The 20,796-nt window shown below is 41.6% G+C and overlaps 2 protein-coding genes and 1 non-coding gene across 8 annotated transcripts in view; 2 read left to right on the top strand and 1 right to left on the bottom strand.

Annotated features, from left to right (window-relative positions):
• Window positions 1-12,534, top strand: part of PTCD3 (pentatricopeptide repeat domain 3) — a 28,518-nt gene extending 15,984 nt beyond the window's left edge. Inside the window, exons 10-24 of one of the 2 annotated variants that reach the window (XM_030311041.1) lie at window positions 272-359; window positions 758-818; window positions 1,349-1,434; window positions 2,106-2,250; window positions 3,176-3,226; window positions 4,987-5,076; window positions 5,584-5,612; window positions 6,682-6,788; window positions 7,552-7,630; window positions 7,724-7,814; window positions 8,687-8,772; window positions 9,291-9,439; window positions 10,862-10,903; window positions 11,310-11,468; window positions 11,746-12,534. In XM_030311041.1, coding sequence (XP_030166901.1) covers window positions 272-359; window positions 758-818; window positions 1,349-1,434; window positions 2,106-2,250; window positions 3,176-3,226; window positions 4,987-5,076; window positions 5,584-5,612; window positions 6,682-6,788; window positions 7,552-7,630; window positions 7,724-7,814; window positions 8,687-8,772; window positions 9,291-9,439; window positions 10,862-10,903; window positions 11,310-11,468; window positions 11,746-11,818 — 1,336 coding nt within the window. In that variant the 3' untranslated portion in view covers window positions 11,819-12,534. Of the gene's footprint in view, window positions 1-271; window positions 360-757; window positions 819-1,348; window positions 1,435-2,105; window positions 2,251-3,175; window positions 3,227-4,986; window positions 5,077-5,583; window positions 5,613-6,681; window positions 6,789-7,551; window positions 7,631-7,723; window positions 7,815-8,686; window positions 8,773-9,290; window positions 9,440-10,861; window positions 10,904-11,309; window positions 11,469-11,745 lie in introns of those variants that run through there. The other variant, XM_030311040.1, reaches the window with a different exon arrangement.
• Window positions 10,329-10,465, top strand: LOC115511384. Its single transcript, XR_003968045.1, has one exon. It is a non-coding gene; the product is annotated as a small nucleolar RNA SNORD94 (small nucleolar RNA).
• A 4,897-nt stretch (window positions 12,535-17,431) lies between the features above and the next one.
• Window positions 17,432-20,796, bottom strand: part of IMMT (inner membrane mitochondrial protein) — a 41,223-nt gene continuing 37,858 nt past the window's right edge. For all 5 annotated transcript variants that reach the window (XM_030311037.1, XM_030311039.1, XM_030311036.1 and 2 more), the window contains 3 exons: window positions 20,479-20,610; window positions 19,382-19,511; window positions 17,432-18,383 (listed from right to left, as the gene is read on the bottom strand). In XM_030311037.1, the coding sequence (XP_030166897.1) occupies window positions 17,770-18,383; window positions 19,382-19,511; window positions 20,479-20,610 (876 nt within the window). In that variant the 3' untranslated portion in view covers window positions 17,432-17,769. The remainder of the gene's footprint in view (window positions 18,384-19,381; window positions 19,512-20,478; window positions 20,611-20,796) is intronic.

A 20,796-nucleotide genomic window follows, 5' to 3' on the forward strand; every position in this document is an offset into this window, starting at 1 on the left:
TTGGCTTTTTTAGTGTTGTGAGTATATATTACTTTTTTGTAAAAGTTCTGGTTCTGTCACTTAACCTGCCAAGCTGTGGACAACTTGAGGTTTTGGAGCCTCAGTTTTTCCCATTTTTCAGAATGATAACCATGTCTTTCATGCACGTGGTGGTAAGAATTTTATGTGTATAAAGTGCTTGGCACAGTGCTTGGAACATTGTAAACTCAGTAAATTGTGGTAGCTGTTGGTTTTTCCAGTTTCCCTGGTTGACAATTCTTCCTGTGTCTAGGGCAAAAAACAATGCTGAGAGAATCTTTGCTCTAATGCCAGAGAAAAACTCACATTCCTACTGCACAATGATCCGAGGAATGGTGAAGGTAACATGTATTTATTTCTGTACTATTGTCTTTAATTTCCACTAAGTCAGGAATTTTTACTCTCAGAACTATTGTTCACTGGGCCAGAAAATTTGTTGTCTTGGGGGCTCTCCTGTGCATTGTAGAATGTTTAATACTTCCCTGTTCTCTACCCAGTGCATGTCAGTACTGCATCCTCCCCAGCCCCCAGTTGTGATAACTAGAAGTATCTCCAAGAATTACCAAATGTCACCTGGGAAGCAAAATTGCCAGGCAGTAGAGTATGAACTTCATGAGAACTGAGACTTTGTTTGTTTTGTTTATTACTGTATCCCAAGCCCTAAAACAGTAGACATTGCAACTGTTTCTTAAGTAAACAAGTTGGATGATATTTAAGTTTTATCCTTACTGTCTTCCAGCACCGAGCTCTTGTGCAGGCATTAAACTTGTACACTGAATTACTAAACAACAGACTCCATGGTAAGTGTGTTTGGAGAATTTCCCTCCCTCCTTCCTTTTCTTCCCTTAGGAGTCTGTAGATCTTTGAATCCATGAAATTTTTGCATCTTGCCTCAATCATGGGCTCACTTTTTTTTTAAAATTTTCTTTTCAACGTTTATTTATTTTTGGGACAGAGAGAGACAGAGCATGAACGGGGGAGGGGCAGAGAGAGAGGGAGACACAGAATCGGAAACAGGCTCCAGGTTCTGAGCCATCAGCCCAGAGCCCGACGCGGGGCTCGAACTCACGGACCGCGAGATCGTGACCTGGCTGAAGTCGGACGCTTAACCGACTGCGCCACCCAGGCGCCCCTGGGCTCACTTTTAACCTTGTGGTATTGATGGTAAAAGCAGGAGGAGAGTTCCAGAGAAGGGAGAGAGTGTCTCGTTTTGTGAGCACGTGGTAATGAGCCAGGAGCCATATGTGCATTACTGCTTTGCCTTAAACTAAGCTATTTAGGGATAAGTCTTGAACCCAAATTTTGTTAAGGTGGTTTTCCTGTTTTACAGCTGATGTGTACACCTTCAATGCATTGATTGAGGCAACAGCATTGAGCATGAATGAGAAATTGGAGGACAAATGGAATAAGATACTGGTAAGGGGAAACCATCATTTTGTCTCCTAATATGCCTAAAGTATCCTTTCCTAGAAATACAGGGGGTAGAGATTGAGCATTTTCATGGCAGATACTGCTCTGCTGGGTACTCAGCGGTTACTTGTTTATGTCCTCCTAGCAACCCTGTAGTTTAAATAACTGTGTCTTATATGTGAGAAGAAAAAGATATTAGACGCAGAGTCGATGGCTAGAATTCACAAACACCTCTGTTACTTTATTTCTCATAGTATGTAGTTTTTTTTATTACAAACATGCATATTTCCTGAAACATTTGTATCTGGTAAGTTTGAAAAAACTTACTTGGGTTGTATTAGGGATAAAAATGTTTTTGTTTTTATACCATACTGTTCATTTGAAAAAGGAAAACAGCCCGGTTCATTCTAGTCTACGCTTTTGCTTTATGAGGCAGGGGGCGAAGACAGTTGGACACCTTGATCAAGCGAGGTGCGGTGACTGAATAGAGTGAGTTCTCTAAAAGGCAAAGTCACTGGCCCTGCTAACTAATAGATAATTCTTAAATTAGGAATATATTTATTAAATTACTTTAGATCTAGCCAGAGAATCAAATTATTTTTTAGTGTGTAATATTGGTTTATTGGACAAATTACCTACCCAGGCATAAACAAGACTTAACACTTGGATTTATCTAGGAGCTGCTGAAAGAAATGGCTGCCCAGAAGGTGAAACCAAATCTACAGACATTTAATACCATTCTGAAATGCCTCCGAAGATTTTATTCATTTGGAAGATTGCCGGCCTTACAGACCTTTCGTGAAATGAAAGCCATCGGAATAGGTATGTGCCCTCATGTCCTCCTCTGGAGACTGGGACGATGCTGACCAGAGATCTTAGATCCAAACAAGCAAAAATAGACACTAAACTCTTTTTGCTGTGTGCGTAATATGTTGAGAATTTCCGTTCCCCCATTTGGTACATTTAATTACGTGTATTTATTAACGGCGGGAGCTCCGTTATCTTCATGTTCTTTATAGCAAACTACAGTATTCTTTTAGTATTTTAGGTAGTTTTCTGTGGATTTCTTTACTCTGGGGAGAATTGTTCGCTTGAGTTAACTAGTTTTAAATCCCATGACACTTGCTAGCATAATTAGGTCTTTGAACCCAAATGTGCTATTGTATTATGTAGTTTTCAATAAAATTTTTTTAAATTAATTTATTTATTTTGAGAATGGGAGAGCAGAGAGAGAGAATCCCAAGCAGCCTCCATGCTTGCATGCTCCATGCTGTCATCTTGGAGCCCAATGCAGGTTTTGATCTCACAACCTTGACATCATGACCTGAGCTGGAATCAAGAGTCAAGACTCTTAACTGACTGAGCCACCTAGGCAACCCTAGTTTTCAGTAATTATGAAAGGTTGCTCGGGACCTGTTCGCTTTAGTATGCTTTAGTGCTCTTGAATAAAGAATCCTGGTACAAAATACATTAGCTATAACATTTTAGTTAATATGTGTCAAGACTTTCTAAAAGTGTTTCTCACTTTAATCAAATGACGCTAATCAAATGTTAACGTTAATCAAATGAGCTAGGAAATATCTTCAGAGGAATAGAAATGCATCTTTTTGTTTGTTTGAAATGCATCACCTTTTATTTAAATACCAAAATCAGTGTGTTTTTAGTTAACTGTGCCTCAGGAAGCTGTATTTTGGATATTTGTGTTTGACTTATTTCTTACTTTTTTCTATCCACCTGGTAATTTGAGAACCCTCACTTGCAACATACCACTATATTATTCAGCTGTTTTATCAACATGGTATGTATGACGTTATACATGGTATGTATTATATTAACTTTTGTAGAAAGTTGACCCAGCTCCTTTATGTTTATGTGATTAATTGTTGTGGGCTACCTTCACTGCGTATGATTTAAGAATAGAGAACTCACAAACTACAGTATCCTATAGCCTTAGCAAAAAGTTATTCTTGAAGGAAGTAACCTTGTTTGTTACATAAAACTTGAGCTGGAGGGGAAATGTACTAACAGTGTTGATGTGCAATTAAAAATGGTCAGAAGGTGTGTTAGTCTGGAGTTCTTTTGCCTCTGTAGAGCTGTGCTTTCCAGTAAAATAGCCAGTAGCCACACTTGTTTATTTCATTAAAATTAAGATTCCTTTCTTGCATTAGTACTAGGTAGCCCCATGTGACTGCTGGCTCCTGTATTCAATGATGCAGCAAGAGAACATGTCCGTTTTTACGGGGAGTTGTTGGCCATTGCTGTTCCATACCTGAGTTGAAATTTTACCTGTCGTCTCCCAGCTATGCCAGAAGGGCCTGGATACCTATCCTGATAAATGCTGTCAGGCTGTGATGATTAAGTAAACTGTGCACAGGGTCTTGTACTGGAAGGCACATAGTAGGCCATCACAGGCTGTGGGTTCTCGTTTGCCCCGCCCCAACTTGAGAAAGAACCCCTGGGTTCAGAAATGACCATTCCAGTCTTTCTCTCCTGAGATGGACTTTATAAAACAACAGAGGAAAACTTGATTGTGTTTTGGTGGGCTAATTTTACAAGATCCATACCACCTGTGGGGAAGATTTTTATCTTTTAGGGTGAGAGGAAGAGTAATTAACTTTATCTTGGAAATCGGTAGTTTCCACAATAATCGTATCTTCTAAAATTTTACTCAACCTTGGCGACACTGTAGTGAAACTAGTATTTCTGACCCCAGACCCTGTCGGATTTGTCTGTACCATCACACATCACTTGGGGTTCAGTTGCTAACCAGAGTCTGTGGTGGAACACCTGGGAACAGAGGGGCAGACACAGGGGAAGGGGGCCAGCTTGTCTTACACGTATGTAAACTGGCTACTTGCAGGAATAATTTTTCAATGTTTGTTCAAAGGAGAAAGCCTAAAAAATTAAAGGATACATATAAAATTATTATGTAACCAATAAAATGATTAGGAATGCTAGCAAATGGAAACATGCTCGAGGAAATTGTAGAAATGCACCTGTACCACCATTAAAACTACATATTCACTTGTGTGTGGATAAGGTAGGGAACAGATTTGGATGAATAGTGGGATATGTTTGGGAATTGTGTAGATGCGTTTTCTGACCTATTAGTACCACTCAGTTCATGTGATTGTAAAAGGATTGCCTATGTCCGTTATTTCTACTGTTTTTTCTTGGCTTTTTCATCTTGATTATACTTAAAAGCACAAATGATTACTGGCAAAAAAAAAACACGTTTGTTTTTCTAAGTAGGCAGTCTTGGTGAGGTTGTGTGTTTCCCGTTTCAGTGAAAGTCAAGTTTGAGACAAGACTGAGGAGGAAGGGAAAGTCTCCGCTGGGAGCACATAGACAAAGACCTGTGACTGTCCCAGATCGGAGAGTTGCACTCTGTACTGTGAACCTCTCCTTTAGCAAGCACGTGCCCCTGCCAGCTGTACACCGTGCCATGTGCTGGGGCAGAGGAGCAAGTGTGGCCCTTTGTGCCAGGTGCTGTGTGGTTGCTAGTGGTACAGAAGGAGAGTCCTCCTAATAAGACCTGTGTGCTTTTGTATTCTGCAGAAAACCCTTCAAAAGGATCATCCCTCATAATCTACGATATTATGAATGAATTAAAAGGGAAGAAATTTTCCCCGAAGGACCCAGATGACGGTATGCACAGAATCGCTTGTGTGAGACAGCCTATTTTCTTGTCAGTGATTTAGAGGCCTTGTGATGAGGACAGGGTTTAATTTAAAGTGTGTTTATTTATTTTGGGGGGGGGGGGAGGCAGAGAGAGAGAGAGAGAGAGAGAGAGAGAGAGAGAAAGAGAAAGAGAAAGAGAAAGAGAGACTCCCAAGTAGGCTTCACACTGTCAGTGAGGAGCCCAGTGCTGGGCTCAGACTCAGCATCATGACTGAGCCAGTCTGACACTTAACCATCTGAGCCCCCCATGCGTCCCAGAGGACAGGTTTAACTTAGCTTAGCTACCTTACGGGTGGTTATTCTGAGGAAGCCAAAACGTGTGGCACGTTGCTGTATACTTCCCCCTATGGTTTTTATTCCTTCAGGTTTAACTTACACATTGACAGTTGGGTCACTAGGGTTTTTATTAATGCTGCTCAGTTAAAAATATATTTTATCCATTGTAACCAAGACTTTGTGAACTTTGATTTTCAGATATGTTTTTTCAGTCAGCCATGAGAGTTGTAAGTACCGCTTCTTATTTTTTGCTTTCCTTTATCCACTTCTTAAATTCATCTGTAACTGGGGTTGGAAGGTGAGGGGGAGGGGCTTTTCCCTGATTATTTTCACTTCCTGAGTTTTCTGTTTATGTCTTAGATTCTGATTTTTTTTCTTCTTAAATTCTATACTAACTCACATAGCACCTCTACCCTTTGTTGTGTACATTGTTTTTTTTTTTCACACCTCTGTTCAGATAAGGTTTCAGGGTATTTCATATTTTCCTATTGATGGCCTTTTAAATTGATGACGGTTGTTTTGAATTCTGGTTTTTCATTTTATGCTAATCAGCGGACGTGGATTAGCACATCCCCTTCCCTAAGGATAATGCTTTCTAAAAGTTTAGTGTGTATCCTTGCAGGTTTTTTCGTTAGGTGTTCAGACATACACAGCCAGATACATTTCCGTGGTATTTTGTTTGCTGATAGCAACATAGTATTTCTAGGCGGGAGTGACTACAGTTTACTTAACTCTTCTCCTATGAGTGGGTTTTGGAGTTACTTCATGGGTTTTTTGCAAATACAGTGATGCTGGAGTGAGCACTCCGTTTTTATGCACATGATCAAGTGTTTTCGGAGGATTGATTTCTAAAGGTGTAATCACTAGACAAAATCATTTTGTGAGGCGCCTGGGTAGCTCCTTCAGTTAAGCATCTGACTCCTGGTTTTGACTTAGGTCATGATCTCACAGTTTGTGAGAATGAGCCCCGTGTTGGGCTCTGCACTGATAGCTCAGAGCCTGCTTGGGATTCTTATTCTCCCTCTCTCTGCCTCTTCCCTTTTTGCATAATAATATTGTATGTATATGTGTATATGCTATATAATATAATATATGAACATTAAAAAAATTTTTAACTTTTATGGAATTGGGGAGTTTGCTTTCATTTTTTCCCTTCAGTCTTAAGACTCATTTGCTGTCAACCAGTAATAAATTGAATCAGCATAAATGTTTCCATAAGTAACTACACTTTTTAATGTAAAGAGCCACTATTTGGTTGATAAATCTCAGTGATGCTTACTGCTTGCAAATTTTCAGTGCTCAGTTCTCAGAGATCTAGAACTTGCTTACCAAGTACATGGCCTTTTAAACACCGGAGACAACTGGAAATTCATTGGACCAGATCACCGGCGTAATTTCTATTAGTAAGTGTGTTAGAAGTGTATCCCTTTGCATTATTGGAGCCTCTTTAAAAAGCAACCATCAGTCATTTCTGCAAGTAGGAGACTCTTGGTAGCCCTCCTATGTCATGTCTGCAGGCAGCATGCCCCTAACTTAATGGTACATGTTAATTGAGCACTTGGAAATTGAAGCAGTGGTAAACTGATTTGCCAGACTGAGATGTCTGGTGTGGATCTTTTAGGATATTTTTCTTTGTAACGCTTCAAACCCACGTGTCTTTTTCCTCTATGGCCTGTTTTATGTTTTTGAATATCTGGCAGGGTAGGTCCCTAAACATTTCAGCGCAGCCTCTTGTTTAAAGACGAAGATACAGAGATGAAGCCCAAAGAGACTCCTTAAAGGAGTTTGACTTCAGGTAGATAGAAACAAGAACTGAAGGAGGCAGCCTGTTAATAGTTGTGTGGTGATTGTCTTCTGTGTGTCCATCTCCTTGCTTCACACTGCATGCTTTGAAAGTGAATGTGGCAGACCACTCCCTGGGAGCTGAGCACGCTGAGGAGGCAGTCATGAATGGCTAGTTGTGCAGAAGAAGGTGTTGATCAGGAAGTCCAGAAAGCATAGTTAGCACCCCCTGGCTCAAGTATTGTCCCATGTAACTTGAAATTGTTTGTTACTTACACGTTGATTTTAAATTCTGTGTAAGATGTCATCACGTAACAATGTTGTAATTTAATCTTCTGCTGTTAACGCTCTGAGACTAAAACACACCTTTTCTCACCATTACAGTTCCAAGTTCTTCAGTTTGCTTTGTCTAATGGAACAAATTGATGTCACTTTGAAGTGGTATAAGGACCTGATACCTTCAGTAAGATGATTCATTACTTATCACTGTGGATGTGCTTGTGGGTATCTTTGCTGGTTAATACTTTAAAAATACATTTGTATTTCTCTTAATCAGGTATTCTTTCCCCGTTCCCAAACGTTGATAGATCTTCTCCAAGCACTGGATGTGGCCAACCGGCTAGAAGTGATTCCTCAGATTTGGAAAGGTTGGTTTCAGCTTGTATGTCCAGGCCCATCTCATTTCATCGTCCTACATTTTGATTAACAAACGTGTTAATATTGTTAGGGACGGAAACTTCCATTTGTCACTAAATTGAATATATATGTAAGTTGAAGTCTGCTTCATGGTCCACTGGCTCATGTTGCACTGCACGAGTAAAAATGTACTGAAAGTGACTTAAATCCATTCCTTCGTGACAGGAATGGTAGAACTGTGCATTTGTTGTGTGACATGACGGAAGATCATCGCTGATTACATGGCACGCCCTAGATTTAAATTCAGGTCCACAAACGTAATCCACAAAGCCTAGGTTCTGTGTTACTCCTCTGTATCATGCTGCATCGTTGTGACTCAGTTGTTAAGAAGCCACTTGAATTTCTAAGAAGTAGGCATGGTTGTGGGTTTCTGTGTATAAATTGGCTGCAGAAGATGCTGTGTGTCCTCTGTTAGGGGACTGTGATTGCAGCATGAGTTCCTGTCAGCTTCAAGTTTCCATGTCCGAACACTGAAACTAGAGCCCTGCCCTACTTCACAGGATTGCTTAAGTGGTTGTTACCTGTTATAAAATATCACTGATCACCAAGTGCTGTAAAAAAAAGTGTCTTATATCACACGGAGTTGGTAGTTGCTCAAGAGTAGTGCATATGCTGTGGTTCACACTTGACTTGAGAGCAGGTTACTGGCTTCCACTGCTCCTTCTGTTCTTACCATGAATTATCCTAGTAGTGTCCTGGAGGAGAGAGTGTCAGCAACTTTTTTTTACCCACCAAAAACTACAACGGTGGACAAAGGTCTGCCAAAGAGTTTTGGCATTATATGACAGTAATCACTTCTCATTATGTTCCTTTCTGTTTCCAGACAGTAAAGAATATGGTCACAGTTTTCGCAATGCCCTGAAAGAAGAGATTCTGATGCTCATGGCAAGGGATCGGCACCCACCAGAGGTAGGGTATGTCCAAATTCAAGTTAGTTTACAGTAATCAGATGTGTACTGACCCGTATATTCTCAGAGGACCCTGTAAAGGTAATTTCCTTGGTCTCATCTAGGGAAACCTGGAGAGTTCTGCCACCTAAACCCAGATTTAAAGTCTACATCTAAACATACCCAACCATTAGCAGAATCTCTTCTAAAGTCATCTCATTTCTCTGGTCCAAAGTAAACAACATGAAAATAGTTTCTTTCTGCCCTGACAATAGCTTTTTTTTTTTTTTTTCTAAGTTTCTCTCTGAAAAGAAAACACATGTTCTTTTTGAAAGATGTGGCCAATTTGCAAATTATTTACCCCAGAGCAGGGCAGGGTGCGTTCTTTTTTCTTCACTTTGTTACTTGTGTACCATACATGTGATGTGGTCCAGTGGTAAAATGGATTGCTCAAAAATGTTAACGCTTCAGTGGAGTCTCCTGAACTTAGATTCTCATAAAACCAGTTAGGCAATTCTGCTGATCCTTAGAGCCTCTCAGCTTCAGGTGGCGTTTGCTGACTGTGCTGCTGATATCAGATCTACTTATGAGAGCCAAGATGCCAGACAGACTGCTCCTGATTGGCCAGCCAACCCTCTGAACTATATAGCTGTCCTCTTTTTAAGGGGAGGGAGGACCCAGGAAGCCTGGTGAGTACAATACCAAAAGCATAAGAAGCCATTTGTACTTGGATCTCCAAGAACATTTGCCCTGGTCACTAGAGTTTTTCTCATCTGTATGATGTGTAATCAGAAGACAAATGAGTTTTCTACATACTGTGTTTTCTCTGGGAACTGCAAATACCAACTGAAAAGGGAACTTTAGGAAGAAGACCAGTATAAGTGTATACAGTGTATTTAAGAAAGGACATGGTTTAATGGGCTAATTTTCTCTTTCTGACCTGTTTTCTGTATTCACGGGCAAGTAAGTCACTTGTCTGTTCAGTTAAATAGAGTGATCAAAGAATATTTTTGAAAACGTTTTAGGCATTTGGTTTATCCAAGTGTTTCACTTGGGTGTAGTGGTCCTACCTCCCTGCTTAAAATGCAGGTTGTGCATTTGGACTTCAGGAAACTGGCATTTATAAACATGGCCTTAACAAGAACCATCTTTGGTCTGTGTCAGTTCTGTGTGTTCATCAGCACTTCATTCACATACTCATTTTTAGTATTTGTGGATGGAAACTTTACATGCGTTCCTTTTTCCAAAAGCAGAGAAGTCAACAAAAGAATACTTTGTAGGAGTGGTCATAGTTAGGTGGTGTTGCTACATTTTGTTCTGGAGAGAAATGTGTATTCTAAAAGTAAGTGGAGTACATGTGTATGGCTTTTTCAACACGGGAGAGTAACTTAATTTGAACATAGGATTGCCAGCCCAAAATGTGGCCGTTCACTATGTTCAGGAAAAGCTGGTGAAGGAAGGCTTTACTGCCTACACTGGTCTTGGGAGTGTGAATCACACACGCGGCCTACTACACTGCTAGTGACCAAAACATTTGGTGCTCAAGTTTGTTAACTCAGGTTGACACTCGTTACGAATCAGGCTATGATGATTGGCGCAGGGGTACGGACCTCAGCTGAGTCATGGGAGCTGAATGTATGTGTTTCTCCTTTGTCCTGCATGTGGCAGGATGCTGGTGAGCACTTACAGGAGACTGATGCCTCAATCTGAGCCTGCTGTTCACAACATAATTCTAGGACACTGATCTCATTCTGGATTTTAAGACAGGAAAGAGATCATTCTCTCTTGCATCCCTCTCTTCCAACTGCCCACGGGATGTATTCCTTCCCTGGGTGGACTGGAGTGATCCTCTAGAAGAGGATAGACCCCAGCAATTCTGAACACTGGCAGATCACATTTGCCTGGGAAACTTGACATGTACATATGTGAAGTTTGGAGGAGGGAGTTGAAGCACCCAAGGTGATTTTGATGTGAAGACAGGGCTGGGAGCGAGCAGAACTCACAGACATATGTCTTCAGGGGCTAGCACTGGGAGGAGGAGAGCTATGGTCATCTGATCGCCATGTGTTCTACTTGCATTTATAATCTTGCTCCTGTCTCCTCTTGAATAGGAAAATGTTGGGGCTTTTCAGGAAGCATAATAAGATCCCTGGGTAAGTTGAAGTTAATAGGCCTGCCTGGGTACATCCTAGAATTAACTGCAGGGTCTTAACTCTTACCATGGGGTAATTGGAATTTTTTCACCTGCCTCAGCATTCTGATAGACAAGAAAATGCACAATTGCTCCCACCACCTAGGGCATCCTGAAACAAGCACTGTTTTTAGTCTGTGCTCAGTGATTGTAACACACTGGCAAGACACCAAATAGATCCTCAATGATGGCATACTGGACCAATGTTCATGATCTCTTTGGCTCTTTAAAGTTAGACTTCATGTAACTTTACCTCCAGAACTACTGTTGAGGATTTCATGACTCAACTTTATAAAATGGTAGATTTTGCACATAAATCTTTAAGGGGTTTCGTTGGGGAGTGTTGACATTTTGCCTTTCTTTTACAGAAATGAGTTGCTGGATGAGTTTATGGACAGTGCAAAAGCATCCAACAACCCTGCCCAGGCCATTGAGATAGTGAAGCTGGCCAGTGCCTTCAGCTTGCCTGTCTGTGAAGGCCTCGCCCAGAGAGTGATGGCTGACTTTGCAATCAGCCAGGAACAAAAGTAAGTCCTGCACCAATACCATAAAGGAAAGTGATACAGACCAGACTGTCCATCTACCCGTTCACTGCTTATAGCTTTCTGCCTCCTGAATTTTCTTCTTTGCAAAGTCAGTGTGTGTTAAATTTAGCTGCTATTTTATTTGTCATAGGAGTCAGAGGCCTATAGATGTGGCTCTTGGAACCTTTTTCCCTTGTCCTTATAGTTGAATGCAGCTGCAGAGTCCCTCTCCCCCAAGACTGAATTGCAGTTGTAACCTTCCAGTTTATTTTCCTCACAGAGAAGCCCTGGGAGACCTAACTTCACTGACCAGTGACAGTGACAGCGACAGTGACATCGGTGAAGGCAAATGAAAGTGGGCAAATCCGCAGCTGTGACCTAGCATAGCTGAACTGACCATATTGTAAAGAGAGTACGGATGGTGAACTTTGAATAACAATCAATACAACATGGATGGCCTGATTTAAATTCCTAATTTGATACTTGCTATACCACCCATTCAAGGTTTACTACCACTTAAACGAAAGCATCACTACCATTTTCGTTTCTTCGGACACATTGTGAGGACACAGTTCCTGGTTTCAGCGCAAGCTCTGTGTCCCTGCAGTGTTTGTCAGCCAACTTGACACTGTTCTCCAGTGTGGTTCGCCCTCCCCAGGTGTGGACTTGGCCTCCGTTGGCTGATGCTGTGATGTTGGTGCTTCCTCAGTCTTAGAGGACGTGTCTGAAGGTGGTTTGCGTACGTATTACCATTGATACTGGGTCAGTATCCCAATATCAGGGATACAAAGAGATGCAAAATTGTGCATCTTCGAAACGATTAAACAATGGCAAAGGGCTGCACAAATGGGGAGATGAAGGCTGTAAATAAACTCCAGTAACGTGTTTGCATGTATTTCCATTACTCTTACATGGCTTTTGTTTTCCCCCAGCCATAGGACTTGCACAAGAGTGCTTCATCTCCCTTTCTTCCCTGTGTGCTGGCACCTTTAGTTGGGCTCTACTCAAAGTCATCGCAAGTGAGGACTTGTGATGAAAAAGGACTGAAATGAAGGTTTTCTTGATGTGATTGTATTGCTGGTGATTATTGCTGGTCAAAAACCTCTACTTTTAGCATTTGTCTCACCACTGGGACTTTGAAACAGTATCAGAAGCAGCCAGGACCCTGGTTTGCAAGAGCATCCTTATCTTCACCAGGGCTGCTTCCACAGGCTGCTTTGCTCATACCTGGTCCCAGATTTACTGAGGGACCCCATGAGTTCCCCACTGATGAACAGCCTCATCCTTACCCTGCCAGAGTTGGCACTGATGGGCTACAATATTGTGTGTATATAGGTCTGTTCCCAGCTCCATTCTGCATCCTCTCTAGCCTGGACCTACTCCTGCATTCTCAGAAACCTAAGCATGGTTTCATGTGTTCTCCTAGAATGTTCAGTTTGAGACATCTAATCGAGGGAAAACGAAGGCAGGGGAATGACACAGATTAGCTACTTAAGCATTCATGTGCATTGTCCCATTAGACTCTTGATAAACCAAGGCAAATGAACAAAAGGACAATTAAAGCAGATTAGCCTCTGATCTTGGTTTACGACTTCAAGGGAGACCTGGCTTCCTGGGAGCTTCTGTTAACTCCTTCCCATCTCACCTACAAATGCCTCGCTCTCTGCATGGCCAAATGCTCACTCATCACAATCCTTATAAATGTGGTACTTCTCCCCTTGCCAGGCCCCAGCTGAATCCTCAGCATAGTGCTTGGTAGCTAGAGTTGGTGGGACAGAGTCCCATCTGGACTGATGTCATCTGAATTTGTAATGGATTTCAGTGTACTTCAGTGGTTTTAATTGCTTCAAACTTTCAGAAAATTAGGCCTATAGGATTGGTATCCATTTTAAAAAAAATTTTTTTTTTTTTAATGTTTATTTTTGAAAGAGAGCATGAGCAGAGAAGGGGTAGAGAAAGACGGAGACACCGAATTTGAAGTAGGCTCCAGGCTCTGAGCTGTCAGCACAGAGCCCAGTGTGGGACTCAAACTCATGAGCTATGAGATTATGCCCTGAGCCAGTCAGACGCTTATCCAACTGAGCCACTCAGGTGCCCCTCCGTTCTCTCATTTTTAGATGTTTATTTACACACTAGTGAAATATTAGCCTCTAATAGTAAAAGATGTTTCCCCATGCTGAAGTAAATAACCTAGCAATTTTTGCTTTTGGTCCTGGCTCTCCATTTCAACTTGCAGTCTGTTCTTCCTTATGATTGTCTCTAAACTTGTAATACAACTCAAGTACTGCATTCCTAAAAGGCATGGAGTAAAATGAGTAGTGTCTTGGTCACATGCTACAACTCTTTTTTTTTTAATTTTTTTTTTCAACGTTTATTTATTTTGGGACAGAGAGAGACAGAGCATGAACGGGGGAGGGGCAGAGAGAGAGGGAGACACAGAATCGGAAACAGGCTCCAGGCTCTGAGCCATCAGCCCAGAGCCTGACGCGGGGCTCGAACTCCCGGACCGCGAGATCGTGACCTGGCTGAAGTCGGACGCTTAACCGACTGCGCCACCCAGGCGCCCCACAACCCATTTTTAAGACACTCTTCTAGGTCTTAACATTTCCCTGATGTTGACATTTTATATAGGAAAAATTATAACCTAAAATTCAATTCAACATTTTAAACAAAATGGTATGAGATGTAAGATTTGGGTTATAAATCAATCCAGTGAAGACCAGAACCAAGTTTTAAAAAGCGCTGGAGCATTAGTGGCATATAAAGCAACCAAGTTGGTCAGAAAACAGCCTTTTGGAAATTGGGAACTGAGGACAGTTTAACTATTTTTCAGTAACCTAACAAAAAAAAAAAAATAGGAGAAACCAAAACATCAGAAGAACAAACTAGGATCAAGACCCATGGAATGGCAAGGGTCAAAGGAGGAGTCCTGTTACCTCTGAATAAACTTGTCCACTTTGCCTCGTATCACCAATGTGTGCAGACTAGAAATGCAGATTAGGGGTTCAAAACATCTGAAGACTAGCGATAAGATGTACTCTTATGTTGGTTTTAAAACTACAGGGTTTGATTTTGTGGGTGATTAGAATGCTGAAATGGATTAGAAAATCACAGTACACCACTGCAGTAGAGTTGTTTTGTGATAAATTTTACAGTGCAGTAGACGTGTAGATACACATGTAGAAGTCTATCTGGTCATGATGTAAATTACTTTCCTGCTGGTAATAAAGTTTAAAAACCTTGAAATAGGATACTTCTGAGATAGCCGTCAGTAGGAGCAAGGAAGTTCAGGGCAAGTTTATAGACTCCTTTAGATCAGGTCTTTAGAGGCAGAGTGGCAATTTACCAAAGGAAAGTTTTTGATTTGGTTGATGAGAGGCAATGTGTTAATAGAATGGCCAAAATATGAGGTGCACAGGGTCTGGGTAGTGAAGGAATGTCCAGCCAGGCCCAGGAAGCAGCCTAACTGTAAAAACACTGTCCATCTGATCCACACAGCTATGCACTTACACAATTTGGGACTACTGCAGATCAAGCCCAAGAATTTACAGAGCTCAGCAGGATTTCAACCTCTTAAACCAAGAATGTCCAAGAGGAATCAAGGTCTTGATAGAATTTATTCCCAGGGAAACCTAAACTTTGCCACCAGTGACCGTGGGATTTGTTCTTACAACAATGGCACTTCTCCGCTGGCTCTTGCCTCATAACCCCTCCAGAACTCCTTCCTCTTCCTAAAGATCTGGGGCAGTGTCCATACAGCTAGCTTGAACTTAGAAGGCAGTGAAACCACATCACATACGCAATGGTAGAGTGGCCAAGTAAACCCTCTTTCTCTCCATCCCCCATCCATTCTTAGGTTCTCCTGCTGACCTCAGGACCCCTAAATGCATCAGGGGGGCCAAAGCAGGGAAGCTGAGCTTTGGTTCGGGGAAATGGTGACCACTGGACCTGATGAAGAGTGATTTGCCTGATAATCCTTTTTATTTCCCATTTATGTATAACTCAAATTATCTGTTCTTCTGCACTGAGTTCAAGCAAGTTACTTTAAAACTGATGGGACAACTCATTTGGGACTTGGAGGCTGCTTTTTTCCAGAACCTGTTAAGAGAGCAGAGGATTTATATTAATGCTAAGCAATAGACCATGTGCCTTAAAAAGATGGTCTAAAACTGCATTTTAATTTGTTACATTATTTTGAAACTAAAAAACAATTTTAAAGCAAAGACCAGAGTTTTAATGTACCTGGAGAAAGGAGTTTAAAATGCTGAGGGATGCTATCCTATCACACTCAAGAGGGAGGCAATAAGGTAACCCAATATAAGGCTAAAAATTGATAATGGAAGACAAATAATGATTTGCTTCACATGATCAAGTCCAAAGTGGCAGAGATTTAAATGAAACATGCTAAAGTGAGTGGCCCTGCCCTCTGCCCAGGGCTATATCCACCTTCTCCCAATCTTGTTCCTTTGGATTCTACCTCCTTGAAGAACTGAGAACCCAAGTAAAGGCCCTTTTCACTTGAAGCATTGCCGAGTTTTACTAGGCACAAGAAGAAAATCCAGGCCAGGCCAAGAGTCCCCTTTCAACATACTGTTTTCCAATATGCAGTGGAGGTAAGGAGGTTTGCTAATGGAACTACTAAAATTTGAAAGCCAGTGGTCTTATTTTGATTTGCAGACCTAAAATAAACCAATCAGTATTCCTAGGAGTTCAGATAATCCCATCTGATGAGAGTTATTTCTGGGCTCCTAGAGAAATTTAGATTTCCTTGTAATTGGTAGTATTTTACCTACTGTATAAATTACAAACACCTTTACTATGACAAACAGGTAAGTCAGCTTTACAAGTTAATGTATTTTGCAATTTCATGCCATTCCAAAGGGGAAGGAAGGCTGAATTTGAGAACAGCCTCATTATCCTCTGGTAAAAATCAGCTCACTGTAACTGCAGAAATTAAGAATCTGCTTAGGAGGAACATAATGAATAGCATTATCAACCAAGGCCAAAATGGGACCAAAATATCCGCAAACCAAAGGGCAAGTGCCATGCAAACTTAATGTAACAAGTCCAAATTCAGGGTCTGGCATTCACCCGCAGAAATATAAAAATTCATCTCTCCTTCCTCCTCTATGATTTGCAGATACTTTGCTCAGATAAAAGTGCCTACTCAGTCTGTGAACACATAAACCCCAACAAAAAATAATTACAAAAAAATTTTTGACGACAGTGTTGTCAGGGAATAAAAAATCAAAAGGTAGGGGTTTGTTAATGTTTACCCAGTATGGCAGTCGTTTTAAGCTTCAGAGATGTGAACTGAAAGTTCTCTGGGTTTTATGGCAATCCATTTTAAATATACCACAAAATTATTCAATCCTTTTTAAGATTCCAGACTCACCACCCCCACTTCAAAGAAGACATATTCAGTCCAAGTACCAGAAAGGAACAAGGTCAATTACCAGTGTTTCAGAACTGAGAGCTGTGACCTGTTTTGAGGACTGCTGAAATTAATTTGTGAGTAGAAAAGAAACTGACTTATTAATAGGAAACAGACCAGAAAACAGTGCATCACCTGTAGAAAGGGGCTAATAAGCAGTGGTTTGAAAAGTGTTTCATGTACACACACGGGTGTGTATATATTGGGTCCCAAGAACTTTTTCTTGTAGCAACTTAAAAGTTTCAGGTACATACTATTTCTGGTGCCTTGTAATCACCAGAATGCCATGTCTCCCATTGTAAATATATTGGCATTTTGGCTTGTACGTCAGTCTTGAGTTTGACCAAACTTGAGTTTGAGTAGGACTCAGTTCACCAGAACCTTCAAAGCCAAAAACAGACCTTGCACTTTTGGAACCCAATTCACGGCCTGGAAACTGAGTGCCCAGGACTTCCTACTTCTGCTGTTGCCACTTCTCAAAAAAGTTTTCTGCACATACAACAAACAAGAAATGGCACTTCTTGAAAAGGGATAAGCTGCTCAGTTTTCATCTTTTTGTTTTATTCAGTTTGCTCCAAGGGCAAAATCAATAGTAATAGGGATCACAAACATTATTTTTGAATGGCTCACGAGCCTGATCAGTAAAACCTGAAAAACGGAAAATGTTCAACAAGTTGCAAAGAAATTACTCCTGGAGTTCACTGACATGATAGCAAGTGGAAATAATATAAATGCAACAGGTGTTAACATTTAGAACAGTACTTATAACCTGCTCCTTTCTAGACAATTCTGGGACCCTGTTGCAAACCCTTCATATATCGCTGATTCCCATTCACGTAAAATAAGACTTTACAAAACTCTTCCTAGACCTTACTCTTGCTGCACTTGAGTGGTTCCTATTCCTACGGCGCTGGCGTATGCTGTCAGGATTTCCACTATCTGTTTGGTTTCTAGGGTCATTCGGGCCTCCTTCAGCCAGTCCTGGGCCACTCGTCGGGACTCCCCTTTCAGCTGGTTGACAAACTTTGCTGCCAGCTCCAGATCACCATGCTCAATGCAATAGGAGGCATAGGACAGTAATTTAAATGTGTTTATGTCCTCAGGGCAGAGCTCCGCTGGTGGCTTCAGTTGCTGAGGTGGGAATAAGAGCAAGGACTGCAAGTAGGAGAGGAAGTACTGGTATAAGCTATTTCTGGTTTCATCAATCATTGCTACCCTTCGGGCCAGTTTTTGAACAGCATAGAAACGGACTCTAAGGGTCTCTTCGCTGTACACCCCACGGGTCAGGGACTCTGGAGGGATAGCTGCAGTTAAAGCTTGGGCAAATTCACTATCAGAACAGTTGACTCTGATGGCCTCAACTGCACTACCCAGTGGAACAGTGGGCAGGTCTGCAGACGCAGTCTTCATGCTGTACTTTAATGCCTCCACCGAGAGCCACAGTTGGTGGGCTTTTCTGGCCTCCTCCTCAGCAACTGCATGACCTACAAAGAAAAAACAGGCAAAGAAACACATTTTTCTCTCCATCTGACTAAATGTCCTTCCCATACCTGCAGAGAACTGATGTAGATGTACCTGCACCCTCAACAGGCTAAATCCACACGGTAAATGATAGGGCCAGAGAGAGCCTTTTCCAGCCCCACCTGACACTTATTTCTGGCATGTTCTTTCCGAGGAAGTCGGCCTCTTCATGAGGCAACATGGTAAACCTAACTTTTTAGTCAAGCCATGGAGAAAACTGGAAGGATGTATGTGCACAAGCACAAGAGAGTCTCTTTCCCCTCTTACTGTGACATCCAGAAAAACACACAGTATCTAATTCAAGGATAATTATTTCAGAATGAGGGGAAAAAAACATTTAAATTAGGCTAAGACTTATGCTACGGCCATCAGAAACTTCCTGCAAAGAATGGAAGACTTCGAGTAAACCTAATGGACTACGTGATCTTGAATCTTGCAACTTCCTAGGTATTTTTATACTTATCTGACAAAAATGGCTCTATAACACCCCCCCAAAAAAACCCATTTTATCAACATTCTGTCAGAACATTTCCCTTTCAGTGTGCCACGCTGAAGCCTCAGAATAACTACTGTCCGTTTGGTGGGTGGAATCAGCAAATAACCACTTCCAGACAGGGCTGGACAGCAAGCGTGGGGATACACTGACCTTTTGCTCCACTCAGGGCACATAAGACATAACCAAAGTGTGCTGGGTAACCTGCCTCGTAAACGGCGATCTCCAGTCTGACACACACACAGTAAATCTTCAAGTATTTAGATTTAATTTTTAGATTCTTTTTAATTTCCTCTCATAAACACCCTATGTTCCAAACTTACCAAATCTGGGCTAATTTTCTCAGAAATGAATAAAATTTAATCGAATGACTTCACAGCATCTTTATGTCCTAATGCTGACGCATGTAACCCATTATCCTAATGAAGAAGTTGGACTGAATAAAATGTAAGAGGCCCGTGTGCTCACTCTGAACAGCCTGTTCGATTCCTCTTAGTCTAGCATAGGCAGTGTTTATATCCAGAGTAAAGTTGTCAATTTGCTCTTGACTGAGGCGACGAAACTGTAATTCCTGTTCAGCGAGTTTCTCAGACAGGTCCTGAAATAAAACATAAACAGTGTACAGAAGAAAGTGATGCTACTTCAATGCATGTCAGTCACTGGGACCCTAAAGTCTACCACCAAATGCTACCTCCAAAAGCAAAGAGGGCCTTTAAAAATCTCAAAACATTTCTCATGAAACTCCTATATTATGTGTAAGATTTCAAAAATTTCCAAAACTCATAGTTGATGTATGTAATTCCCTACAAATTTACTGACAGAACTTTGTATCAGAGGAAGTAGACCAGGAGAAGAAAGTAATTAAAAACTGAGAAAATACTAACTTTAGAAAGTAAAGTAACTGCACTGCCCCCCAATGTAATAGATTTGCTGTGATTTCCAAACTTAACCTCTCTGGGAAGTTTCCTCAGAAATAAACATCTGAGTGCTGCTACATAACCCACAGGAGATTGTGGAAATAAAGCAGGAAATCTGTGTGTCAAGTATTATCTGCATTTTTGAAACTCACTGTACCAACCCTCCCTAAAACTTGAAGGCTCCAAATGACTAGGACATAGATACAAAACACATCTGCTCAATTACACACAGGTACATCTTTATGTAAAAAGGAGCAGTGGGGCGCCTGGGTGGCGCAGTCGGTTAAGCGTCCGACTTCAGCCAGGTCACGATCTCGCGGTCCGGGAGTTCGAGCCCCGCGTCAGGCTCTGGGCTGATGGCTCGGAGCCTGGAGCCTGTTTCCGATTCTGTGTCTGCCTCTCTCTCTGCCCCTCCCCCGTTCATGCTCTGTCTCTCTCTGTCCCAAAAATAAATAAACGTTGAAAAAAAAAAAATTTAAAAAAAAAAAAAGGAGCAGTGTTGCAAAATACAAAAGCCCCACTGCACCAAGGCTGGGTACCATTCGCATTCTTTCCCCATTCTTCCATATCCTCAGAGGGAAGGACACACAGAGGACATGAAGAGGAGAGGAGGCTGAAGGGAGCTGATGCGCTGTAACAGGTCCCCACCTGTTCATATTCATACTTGAGTTCCTGTTCTTGTACCCTAAGGACATCGCGTAAGTGATCAGTGTGGGCAGCAGCCTGTCGGCGAAGCTGGGTTCTCATTTCATTCTCCATGGCATCTCTGACTTCCTCTACCTGTGAAACCACAAGAATGATTACTTCTCATTTCTCCACATTTGCTCTTAGAAAAAAAGACTAGTAGCAATGATGATGGCAGCTTCCATGCCCTGAACCTCTACAATGTACCAAGCATGCGGTTAACGTCCCTGACTTCTCTGACATCGATCAGAGCTGAATGCTGGAAGGGGACTCACTCAGCTA

Source organism: Lynx canadensis, chromosome A3, assembly GCF_007474595.2.
Source record: "Lynx canadensis isolate LIC74 chromosome A3, mLynCan4.pri.v2, whole genome shotgun sequence".
In the NCBI taxonomy this organism is placed as follows: Eukaryota; Metazoa; Chordata; class Mammalia; order Carnivora; family Felidae; genus Lynx; species Lynx canadensis.